Below are 12498 nucleotides of genomic sequence, written 5' to 3'. Positions count from 1 at the left end.
GGATGCCACCCAGCCAACCAAGCCACATTGGCCAGGGCTTGTCCTGTTTTTAAAAACAAGGGGTAACAAATATTGAGCCCTATAGTTCAACGAAAACAAACAACTAGAAATCTTTTCTTCTCATTTCCAGATGTGCCAGGTCCTGTTGGAACACCATTCCTGGCTGACAATCTAACCAATGACTCCTGCAAACTGACATGGTTTTCTCCAGAAGACGATGGAGGCTCTCCAATCACCAATTACGTCATTCAAAAACGGGAAGCTGACCACAGAGCATGGACCCCAGTGACGTATACAGTTACCCGGCAAAACGCTACCGTCCAGGGTCTCATTCAAGGAAAAGCCTACTTTTTCCGAATTGCAGCTGAAAACAGTATTGGCATAGGCCCATTTGTTGAAACAACAAGTGAGCTTGTCATCAGAGATCCAATAAGTAAGTACAATTTAAAACAATTACATTCTTAATCACCTCTTCACTCAATTAATTTTAAAAAATGATGGTGACAAAATATGACTATTAAATGCCAAACATTTTGTTCATTTGACAAGCATCCATTAGCTAAATACTCAATATCTATTGTTGGTAGCATTTGAATGTGGTTGTGAAAAAAGATTATAGGAATACATCTGATTCTTCAAATCCTTCCACTATTTGTTTTTTTTAAGTTCCCACTTAATATCATAAATATGAAGTGTTTTGCTAACTCTAACACTACTAAGTCTGGAAAACATTCTTAAATTTTTTTGGCCTCAATGAACCTCTATTTCCTCATTTGTCAGGAAATTATATTGGGTCCTTTTTAGCGCTAACATTCTAGGATGAGCTCTCATCTGCTACTTATCAAAACGGATAGTTTAATGTTTAAATGCAATCATCAGGAAATAGTATTTACTACATTCTTAACATGACATTTTTCACTATAATTCCATACTTATACTTGCAGCTGTACCAGAGCGTCCAGAAGACCTGGAAGTCAAAGAAATCACTAAAAGTTCGGTTAGTTTGACTTGGAATCCTCCTAAGTATGATGGTGGATCAGAAATTATTAACTACATCCTAGAAAGCCGCCTCATTGGAACTGAGAAGTTCCACAAAGTTACACAGGACAACCTTCTTAGCAGAAAATACACCGTTAAAGGCTTAAAAGAAGGTGATACCTATGAGTTCCGTGTCAGTGCCGTCAACATTGTTGGACAAGGCAAGCCATCATTCTGCACCAAGCCAATCACTTGCAAGGATGAACTGGGTATGTGTCCAAAGCAGTTTATACTTTGAAAATGTACATTTATAGATTTATCATAAAACATCAGTAAAACTGACTTGCCTTTATTATTATACATTTTAGCTCCTCCAACACTGGACCTTGACTTCAGAGATAAGATCACAATTCGAGTTGGTGAAGCTTTTGCCCTCACTGGCCGTTACTCAGGCAAACCAAAGCCGAAGGTTACTTGGTTCAAAGACGAAGCTGATGTACTAGAAGACGATCGCACTCACATAAAGACCACTCCAACGACGCTGGCCCTAGAGAAAGTCAAGGCCAAACGCTCGGATTCTGGCAAATACTGTGTAGTTGTGGAGAATAGTACAGGCTCAAGGAAAGGTTTCTGCCAAGTTAATGTAGTTGGTAAGTACAATTTGGCAAGAAGAATAGATATTCTGTTCTTTCCAAAGCAGAAGTGAAAATAACATTTTGTGCTGTGACTTTTTTTTTTTCCTGCAGACCGTCCTGGACCACCAGTAGGACCAGTTATTTTTGATGAGGTGACCAAAGAGTACATGGTTATCTCTTGGAAGCCACCTTTAGATGATGGAGGCAGTGAAATTACCAATTATATTATCGAGAAGAAGGAGGTAGGCAAGGATCTTTGGATGCCTGTGACATCTGCAAGTGCTAAAACAACATGCAAAGTTTCTAAACTGCTTGAAGGGAAAGATTATATTTTCCGGATATATGCGGAAAACCTGTATGGAATAAGTGACCCTCTGGTGTCTGATTCAATGAAAGCCAGAGATCGTTTCAGTATGTATTACCTTTCATGTTAGTGATTCAATGTTTGATATTGTCCTTAGGAAAAATTAAATTTCTAACACACTTTGCTAATATTTGTTAAAGGGGTTCCTGATGCACCTGACCAGCCAATTGTCACAGAAGTTACCAAAGACTCTGCATTAGTGACCTGGAACAAGCCAAATGATGGAGGAAAGCCCATAACAAACTACATTCTGGAAAAGAGGGAAACTATGTCTAAACGATGGGCTAGAGTTACCAAAGAGCCGATCCATCCATATACTAAATATAGGGTCCCCGATCTTCTAGAAGGGTGTCAATACGAATTCCGGGTTTCTGCAGAAAATGAAATTGGTATTGGAGATCCAAGCCCACCGTCCAAACCAGTCTTTGCTAAAGATCCAATTGGTATAGTATTAAAGTATTCATTCAATTTGCATATTATCCAACTTAGTTTTCAAGTATATTCTAACTTTTATTTTCTTCCTTTTATTATGTAGCTAAACCGAGTCCACCTATTAATCCTGAAGCAATAGACACAACATGTAATTCAGTTGACCTAACTTGGCAGCCACCACGTCACGATGGTGGGAGCAAGATTCTGGGTTACATTGTTGAGTACCAGAAAGTTGGAGATGAAGAGTGGAGAAGAGCCAATCACACTCCTGAGTCATGTCCTGAAACTAACTATAAAGTCACTGGTCTTCGGGATGGTCAAACCTATAAGTTCAGAGTACTAGCTGTCAATGAAGCTGGTGAATCAGATCCAGCTCATGTTCCCGACCCTGTGCTAGTAAAAGACAGACTTGGTGAGTAAAATGTTCTCAGCTGCATTTGCAGAAAAGACAGGTGACTCATTGTATATGCTTGCTTGTAAAATACACTAACAGATCAGACCTGAAAGTGCCGTTCTCTTTATTCTAGAACCCCCTGAGTTGATTCTTGATGCCAACATGGCAAGAGAACAACACATAAAGGTCGGTGACACTCTAAGACTTAGTGCCATCATCAAAGGAGTGCCATTCCCAAAAGTAACCTGGAAAAAAGGAGACCGAGAAGCTCCAACAAAAGCAAGAATTGATGTTACTCCAGTTGGTAGCAAGCTTGAAATTCGCAATGCTGTCCATGAAGATGGTGGCATTTATTCCTTAACAGTGGAGAATCCAGCTGGTTCAAAAACTGTTGAAGTAAAAGTACTTGTATTAGGTAAGAATTTTAATACTTCTGATGCTTTTGACATAATAACAAATTAAAAGTAAATTGTGATGCATTTTGAGCTCCCATCGGGATTGAATCACACATAACTGCATTATTTAACACTTTTCAGATAAGCCTGGGCCACCTCGAGATCTGGAGGTCAGTGAAATTAGGAAAGATTCTTGCTACCTTACTTGGAAGGAACCACTGGATGACGGGGGTTCTGTTGTTACAAATTATGTGGTTGAGAGGAGAGATGTTGCCACCGCACAGTGGTCACCTCTCTCAACTACATCCAAGAAAAAGAGTCACTGGGCTAAACATCTCAATGAAGGCAACCAGTATCTCTTCCGAGTAGCTGCTGAGAACCAGTATGGACGTGGTCCTTTTGTTGAAACACCTAAACCCATCAAGGCAGTGGACCCTCTACGTAAGTTGCTTTCTCTAAATACAAAAGTATTGTTTAACTGTCTTTGAGAAAGCTAATTACTCACCATAACTTCTTCTTTTGAAAAGATCCCCCAGGGCCACCGAAGGACCTACACCATGTGGATGTTGACAAGACTGAAGTCTCCCTTGTGTGGAATAAGCCAGATCGTGATGGTGGTTCTCCTATCACTGGATACTTGGTAGAATATCAGGAAGAAGGAACCCAAGACTGGATTAAGTTCAAGACTGTGACAGACCGAGAGTGTGTTGTTACTGGCCTACAGCAAGGAAAGACCTATAGATTCCGTGTCAAAGCTGAAAATATCGTGGGTCTTGGTCTCCCTGATACGACTATTCCAATAGAATGTCAAGAAAAACTAGGTAATTTTTGGATTGGTATTTTTATTTTTTTAATTATTCATATCATTTAAAAAAACCCACCCTAATTTCCTGCTGTTTGCTTTTCAGTGCCTCCATCTGTAGAGCTGGATGTGAAATTAATTGAAGGCCTTGTGGTAAAAGCTGGAACTACAGTCAGATTCCCGGCCATTATAAGAGGTGTACCCATTCCCACTGCAAAGTGGACTACCGATGGGAGTGAGATTAAAACTGATGAACATTACACAGTTGAAACTGACAACTTCTCATCAGTACTTACTATTAAGAACTGCTTAAGGAGAGACACTGGGGAATATCAAATCACAGTCTCCAATGCAGCTGGCAGCAAAACAGTAGCTGTACATCTCACTGTCCTTGATGTTCCTGGTCCCCCAACAGGTCCTATTAATATTCTGGATGTTACCCCTGAACATATGACTATCTCATGGCAGCCACCTAAGGATGATGGGGGAAGCCCTGTGATAAATTATATTGTTGAGAAAAAAGATACAAGAAAAGATACATGGGGCGTTGTCTCTTCAGGAAGCAGTAAGACAAAGCTGAAAGTCCCACATCTGCAAAAGGGCTGCGAATATATTTTCCGAGTGAGCGCGGAGAACAAGATGGGTGTTGGTCCCCCACTTGACTCAGTACCTACTGTTGCTAAACATAAATTTAATCCTCCATCACCTCCTGGTAAGCCAGTGGTTACTGACATTACTGAAAATGCTGCCACAGTGTCCTGGACTCTGCCCAAATCAGACGGTGGCAGTCCAATAACTGGTTACTACGTGGAACGTCGAGAAATGACTGGCAAATGGGTGAGGGTCAACAAAACACCTATAGCGGACCTGAAGTTTAGAGTGACAGGACTCTACGAGGGAAACACATATGAGTTCAGAGTTTTTGCTGAAAATCTTGCAGGACTAAGCAATCCCTCCCCAAGTTCTGACCCAATAAAAGCTTGCCGGCCCATCAAACCACCTGGACCACCTATTAATCCTAAACTGAAGGACAAGAGCAAGGAAACAGCCGACTTGGTGTGGACAAAGCCTCTCAGTGATGGTGGTAGCCCCATTCTAGGCTACGTAGTAGAATGTCAGAAAGCTGGGACAACCCAGTGGAACAGGATTAATAAAGATGAACTGATTAGGCAATGTGCCTTTAGGGTACCTGGACTAGTTGAGGGAACCGAGTACAGATTCCGAATAAAGGCAGCTAATATTGTGGGAGAGGGAGAGCCAAGAGAACTAGCAGAATCTGTGATTGCAAAAGACATCCTTCATCCTCCAGAAGTAGAGCTTGATGTGACCTGTCGTGATGTTATTACCGTTAGAGTGGGCCAAACCATCCATATTATTGCTCGAGTCAAAGGCAGACCTGAACCAGACATAACTTGGTCCAAGGAAGGCAAAGTATTGGTCCGAGAAAAGCGGGTTGACTTAATTCATGATCTACCCCGTGTCGAGTTACAAATTAAAGAAGCTGTGAGAGCTGATCATGGCAAATACATCATCTCTGCTAAAAACAGCAGTGGCCATGCCCAAGGTTCTGCCATTGTTAATGTCCTTGACAGACCTGGGCCTTGCCAGAATTTAAGGATTAGCAATGTAAACAAAGAGAACTGTACCATTTCTTGGGAAAACCCACTGGACAATGGTGGCTCAGAGATAACAAATTTCATAGTGGAATCTCGCAAACCAAACCAGAAAGGCTGGTCAATTGTTGCTTCAGATGTCACTAAGCGGCTCATCAAGGCCAACCTTTTAGCCAACAATGAATACTATTTCCGAGTTTGTGCAGAGAATAAAGTAGGTGTTGGACCAACCATTGAAACAAAAACTCCAATTCTGGCTATTAACCCTATCGATAGACCAGGTGAGCCTGAAAACCTTCATATTGCAGATAAAGGAAAGACATTTGTCTACCTAAAGTGGCGGCGGCCTGACTATGACGGTGGCAGCCCGAATCTGTCATACCATGTGGAGAGGAGGCTGAAGGGTTCTGCCGACTGGGAAAGGGTACACAAAGGAAGCATTAAAGAAACCCACTACATGGTCGACAAATGCGTTGAAAACCAGATTTATGAGTTCCGAGTACAAACAAAGAACGAAGGTGGGGAAAGTGACTGGGTGAAGACAGAGGAAGTTGTTGTGAAGGAAGACCTGCAGAAACCAGTACTGGACCTGAAATTAAGTGGTGTGCTGACTGTCAGAGCAGGGGAGACCATTAGACTTGAGGCAGGCGTCAGAGGCAAACCATTTCCAGAAGTTTCATGGACCAAGGATAAAGATGCTACAGACTTAACAAGATCACCAAGGGTCAAGATTGATACCAGTACTGATTCTTCTAAATTTACTCTTACTAAATCAAAGCGAAGTGATGGGGGTAAATATGTAATTACAGCCACTAACACAGCAGGCAGTTTTGTGGCCTATGCCACTGTCAATGTTTTAGATAAGCCTGGCCCTGTAAGAAACCTGAAAATCTCCGACGTGTCCAGTGATAGGTGCACTATTCGTTGGGATCCACCGGAGGATGACGGTGGCTGTGAAATCCAAAATTATATCCTAGAAAAATGTGAAAGCAAGAGAATGGTTTGGTCTACCTATTCCGCTAATGTCTTAACACCTAGTGCTACAGTAACACGTCTCATAGAAGGAAATGAGTATATCTTCAGAGTCCGTGCAGAAAATAAAATAGGCACAGGGCCTCCCACAGAAAGTAAACCAGTCATTGCAAAAACCAAATTTGATAGACCTGGTCGCCCTGACCCCCCGGAAGTCACTAAAGTAAGCAAAGAAGAAATGACTGTGGTTTGGAGTCCACCTGAATATGATGGTGGAAAGTCCATCACAGGATACTTTTTGGAGAAAAAGGAAAAACATTCAATACGATGGGTCCCTGTTAACAAGAGTGCAATCCCTGAGAGACGTTTGAAGGTACAGAACCTCTTTCCAGGACATGAATATCAGTTCCGTGTCAAGGCAGAAAATGAAATTGGAATCGGAGAACCATCTTTGCCGTCAAGACCAGTGGTGGCAAAAGACCCCATAGGTATGATATTGTTGTGTTTTCTGATACTATCCTACTCTTAATCCCCAGTACAGAGTTATTAGATAAACTAAATCTGTAACATCAAAGCTTTTTTAATCCAGTATTTTTATAAGTAGATATTTTACCAAGTCACCTGAAATGTACAAACAATGGTAGATCCTGATTTTACGAAAGAACACAGGGGTACTCAGTAGCTGAGATATTGAAAATCCTATCTTTGACTGCGAATAGACTATTATCAGATTACTCAGTAAAGTATCACTTGTAGCAACTAACCATACACAAATTTATTCTTACCTAATTTATTTTCAGAACCACCTGGCCCACCAACCAATCTTAAAGTTATTGATACAACCAAAAGTTCCATAACTCTTGCCTGGGGAAAACCAGTGTACGATGGTGGCGCACCAATAATTGGATATGTTGTGGAAATGAGACCCAAAAAACCAGACACGTCGCCTGATGAAGGCTGGAAAAGGTGCAATGCTGCAGCACAACTCGTTCGCATGGAGTTCACTGCTACCAGCTTGGATGAAAAACAGGAATACGAGTTCAGGGTGTGTGCCCAAAACCAAGTTGGCATTGGGCGCCCTGCAGAACTCAAGGATGCCATTCAACCTAAAGAAATCTTAGGTGAGGCCCTATTTTATCACTTCATTCATTCATACTTCTTTTCTCTTGAGTTCCTGCACATTTGGTAGAGTCAACTAATGGCTTTCTTGTCATCTGCAGAACCTCCGGAGATTGACTTGGATGCCAGCATGAGAAAACTGGTCATAGTGAGGGCAGGGTGCCCAATCCGACTCTTTGCCATAGTGAGAGGGCGACCAGCCCCTAAAGTCACTTGGCGAAAAATGGGAATTGACAACGTGGTCAGAAAAGGCCAAGTTGATCTGGTTGATACTATGGCCTTCCTTGTCATCCCCAATTCCACACGTGATGACTCTGGAAAGTATTCCTTGACACTTGTGAACCCGGCTGGAGAAAAGGCTGTGTTTGTCAATGTCAGAGTATTAGGTGCGTTACCAACAAGCTTCCTCCTCCCCTTCAAAAACACATTTGTTAATAAGGAGGCCGAGGAGGCATATCCGTCTGATTTTGTGGTTCCTTACAGATACTCCCGGACCTGTGTCTGAGTTAAAAGTTTCTGATGTCACTAAAACATCATGCCACGTTTCCTGGGCGCCTCCTGAGAATGACGGTGGGAGCCAGGTGACACATTATATTGTGGAGAAACGTGACGCAGAGAGAAAGACGTGGTCAACAGTTACCCCAGAAGTTAAGAAAACAAGCTTCCAAGTCTCCAATCTTGTCCCTGGGAATGAGTATTTCTTCAGAGTCACTGCTGTCAATGAGTATGGCCCCGGTGTCCCAACAGACGTCCCCAAACCAGTGCTTGCGTCAGATCCTCTAAGTAAGTAACAGCCTTTCCTCCTCTTTTGAACTCCGGTGTCCTACATTAACAAGGTCAAGATAGCGACACATTTTGCTCCACCACTGAAAGAGCTTTAATTTGTAGAAGCCCAAACAGTAACAATAAATATCTAACTCTCTTCTTAATTCATCTGGCATACTATTTGCTTTCAACATACCCAACAATTGTTTCCATAGACTTTGAAGCAAGTAGCATACTAAGTAAACACTTAAGTACATTAACAAATGGACTTGATTATGTTACCCAGACAGTTTTCTGAATCATGTTTTTCCTCTAGGTGAGCCGGATCCCCCAAAGAAACTGGAGGTTACTGAAATGACGAAGAACAGTGCCACACTGGCCTGGCTGCCCCCACTGCGGGACGGTGGCGCTAAGATTGACGGCTACATCATAAGTTACAGGGAGGAAGAGCAGCCCGCAGATCGCTGGACAGAGTACTCGGTGGTTAAGGACCTCAGCCTTGTTGTCACCGGCCTAAAGGAAGGGAAGAAATACAAGTTTAGAGTAGTGGCCAGGAACGCAGTGGGAGTCAGTTTGCCCAGAGAAGCGGAAGGAGTGTATGAAGCCAAAGAACAGCTGTGTAAGTCACCATTGTGTCATTTTTGTCACCTGCTAAAGTTTATTAGTTTTTTCTCCACACATGTAAGCATTGCTCCCTGAGGAATATAGTTCTAGAAACACTTCGATAATAGTCGAGAACAGAGGCTTTGAACCATTTAAGCCCATTCGTGACACAATATACACATATATACGTCAGGGTGCAAACACGTATGTAACTAAAAAAAACTTTTTTGAAGCAACACCTATCTTTGTATGCCAGACTCATATTTCCCATTTGATTCAATCCCATTCTTTTTTTTTAAGTAGTTATAATGCCAACATTAAATTGTACCCACTAATGAGTTGAAGTCCACAATTTGAAAAATAGTACAGTTCCCAATCAGAGGAAATGAACCTCCCCACAAAGTTAACATATTTTATTTTCCCTTTAGTGCCACCCAAGATCCTTATGCCAGAGCAAATTACTCTTAAGGCCGGGAAGAAACTCAGAGTTGAAGCCCACGTGTATGGAAAGCCTCATCCCACCTGTAAATGGAAAAAAGGAGAAGATGACGTTGTCACATCCAGCCACCTGGCAGTGCATAAAGCAGACAGCTCTTCGGTTCTGATCATAAAAGATGTTACTAGGAAAGACAGTGGTTACTACAGCCTCACTGCAGAGAACAGCTCTGGGACAGACACTCAGAAAATCAAAGTTACCGTCATGGGTATGCGAAGCGTTAGACATCTAACTATGCAGATTAGGAACATTTTTCTTGTCAAATCCTTGTGCTTAACATCCCTCTTGTCTTGGTTCGTGCAGATGCCCCTGGGCCCCCGCAGCCTCCATTCGACATCTCCGACATAGATGCCGATGCCTGCTCCTTGTCCTGGCACATCCCTCTGGAGGACGGGGGCAGCAGCATCACCAATTACATAGTGGAGAAGTGTGACGTAAGCCGAGGTGACTGGGTGACGGCTCTAGCTTCAGTGACAAAGACTTCCTGCAGAATTGGAAAACTGATCCCAGGCCAGGAGTATATCTTCCGGGTCCGTGCTGAAAATCGATTTGGCATTTCAGAGCCTCTCACATCTCCAAAGATGCTGGCCAAGTTCCCATTTGGTATGTTTCTTCCGGGGAGAAAAATACTATGTTTTCTTTCTAGTCTGATACTTAAGGGAGAAACTGACATCTCCCTTCTCTTCATCTCCAGATGTTCCCAGTGAACCAAAGAACGCTCGAATCACTAAAGTCAACAAAGACTGCATGTTTGTGGCATGGGACAGACCAGACAGTGATGGAGGGAGCCCCATTACTGGTTACCTGATTGAACGCAAAGAAAGAAACGGTTTGCTCTGGGTGAAAGCTAATGATACTCCTGTGCGGTCAACTGAATATCCCTGTGCTGGCCTTGTGGAGGGTCTTGAGTATTCATTCAGAATCTATGCCCTGAACAAAGCTGGATCCAGCCCACCCAGCAAACCAACAGAATATGTAACTGCAAGAATGCCAGTTGGTGAGTTTGTATTTTGGTTGTTTTGTTTTGTTTTGTTTTGCATTAGAGGGACACTTTTAAATCTTAGAGTCTCCTATGACTACTTCCATTCAGGAATGTGTTCTGGGTGATACTGTGAAATAAGGACATTGAAAGCTTTTGCTATTAAGAGAAATGCTGAGAATACCTTTTTTGGTCTTAGATCCTCCTGGAAAGCCTGAAGTTATCGATGTTTCCAAGAGCACCGTATCCCTCATATGGGCTCGTCCAAAGCATGATGGAGGCAGCAAAATTATTGGCTATTTCGTGGAAGCTTGCAAACTTCCTGGTGATAAGTGGGTACGGTGCAATACTACACCTCACCAGATTCCCCAGGAAGAGTACACAGCTACTGGCTTAGAAGAGAATGCTCAGTATCAATTTAGAGCCATCGCCAAGACAGCAATAAACATCAGCCAACCTTCTGAACCTTCTGATCCAGTGACTATCCTCGAAGAAAATGGTAAGATTCTATGGAGCATCATAGGCAAAGGTGGACAGTACTCATAATGTGTATTTCTCCTAGCAAAAAAGTAAGTCTATATATCTGTGGAGAAAAGAACAGGTAAAATGATAGGTGTCTGGTATACAGACATGAAAAATTATGATTATGGAGAATCTCAATAATGTGTTAAACTAAAAGAGCAGGCCAGAAAACTGTGAGGCCTGTATGATTTCAACCCTACACTTGCACGGAATGATGACAAAGAAATGCACCAAAATGATGGTGGTGAAAATTAAAGGATGTTGGAATTCAGGGTGATCTTCACTAATTTTCTTTTTACTTTCAGCATTACCACATTTCTACACGAAACCGTATTTCTTTTAGAATGAATATCTTCTAAAAATTCTGTCTTGAACAACACAGCACCTAGGAATCTCCACTTTTATTAATGAGTTATATAACACGGCTTTGTGTGTACTAAATCCTTTTATTTCTTTCCAGTTCCTCCCAGGATAGACCTGAGTTTGGCTATGAAATCTCTGCTGACTGTCAAAGCTGGAACTAATGTTTGCCTGGACGCTACTGTTTTTGGGAAACCAACACCGACAATCTCTTGGAAGAAGGATGGCACACTGCTAAAACCAGCAGAAGGCATAAAAATGGCGAAGAGTCGGAACCTGTGCACCCTGGAGCTGTTCAGCGTGAACCGAAAGGACTCAGGGGACTATACCATTACTGCGGAAAACTCTAGTGGTTCCAAGTCAGCCACCATTAAGCTCAAAGTGTTAGGTAACTAAAGTGCTCAATTAGAATCTCGTATTTTATTTTGCCTAATGTGATGCAATAGAATTTACAAAATAATAATGAAAAAGATGCATACCCTAATGTATATTTTGAAATCGCAGGATTATTCTCATCAGAGAACAACAGCAGTTTAGAACTGACAAGAGCATTAGAGATTACATATTCCAGTTCTGCAATTTTACAAGTGAGAAAATTAATATTTTGAAAAATTCAGCGACTGCCAAAGTCATTCAGGAAGTTAATGACAGTATCAGGATAGCAGCCCAGGTCTCCAGACCTCCATTCTGCTCACTCCCTGTTTCCCACATGTTAGTGAAAGACTTCACTTCTCTCTCTTGTTCTTGCAGATAAACCAGGTCCTCCAGCATCTGTTAAAATCAACAAGATGTATGCAGACCGTGCAATGCTTTCCTGGGAGCCTCCTCTGGAAGATGGAGGCTCAGAAATCACCAACTACATTGTGGACAAACGTGAAACGAGCAGACCCAACTGGGCGCAGGTCTCCGCTACCGTGCCCATCACCAGCTGCAGCGTGGAGAAACTGATAGAGGGCCACGAGTACCAGTTCCGAATTTGCGCCGAAAATAAATATGGGGTGGGCGATCCAATCTTAACTGAACCAGCAATTGCTAAAAACCCATACGGTAAGAACATTTTCCTGTGGCT

General features: G+C 42.3%; 1 protein-coding gene across 1 annotated transcript in view; it reads left to right on the top strand.

Moving 5' to 3' along the window:
• Nucleotides 1-12498, top strand: part of TTN (titin) — a 270276-nt gene that overhangs the window by 201956 nt on the left and 55822 nt on the right. The window contains exons 228-247 of the mRNA XM_053665080.1: nucleotides 131-433; nucleotides 945-1247; nucleotides 1347-1628; nucleotides 1725-2024; nucleotides 2118-2420; nucleotides 2513-2821; nucleotides 2937-3218; nucleotides 3340-3639; nucleotides 3726-4019; nucleotides 4107-7073; nucleotides 7386-7706; nucleotides 7806-8090; nucleotides 8188-8487; nucleotides 8786-9088; nucleotides 9501-9776; nucleotides 9872-10171; nucleotides 10263-10565; nucleotides 10747-11046; nucleotides 11530-11817; nucleotides 12180-12476. Coding sequence (XP_053521055.1) covers nucleotides 131-433; nucleotides 945-1247; nucleotides 1347-1628; nucleotides 1725-2024; nucleotides 2118-2420; nucleotides 2513-2821; nucleotides 2937-3218; nucleotides 3340-3639; nucleotides 3726-4019; nucleotides 4107-7073; nucleotides 7386-7706; nucleotides 7806-8090; nucleotides 8188-8487; nucleotides 8786-9088; nucleotides 9501-9776; nucleotides 9872-10171; nucleotides 10263-10565; nucleotides 10747-11046; nucleotides 11530-11817; nucleotides 12180-12476 — 8616 coding nt within the window. The remainder of the gene's footprint in view (nucleotides 1-130; nucleotides 434-944; nucleotides 1248-1346; nucleotides 1629-1724; nucleotides 2025-2117; nucleotides 2421-2512; nucleotides 2822-2936; nucleotides 3219-3339; nucleotides 3640-3725; nucleotides 4020-4106; nucleotides 7074-7385; nucleotides 7707-7805; nucleotides 8091-8187; nucleotides 8488-8785; nucleotides 9089-9500; nucleotides 9777-9871; nucleotides 10172-10262; nucleotides 10566-10746; nucleotides 11047-11529; nucleotides 11818-12179; nucleotides 12477-12498) is intronic.

The sequence above is a fragment of the Artibeus jamaicensis genome, unplaced genomic scaffold (genome assembly GCF_021234435.1).
Source record: "Artibeus jamaicensis isolate MK-2021 breed Jamaican fruit bat unplaced genomic scaffold, CSHL_Jam_final contig_391, whole genome shotgun sequence".
Classification (NCBI taxonomy): domain Eukaryota; kingdom Metazoa; phylum Chordata; class Mammalia; order Chiroptera; family Phyllostomidae; genus Artibeus; species Artibeus jamaicensis.
The sequence above is the reverse complement of the archived record's forward strand: the minus strand, read 5'-3'. Positions and strand labels throughout refer to the sequence as shown.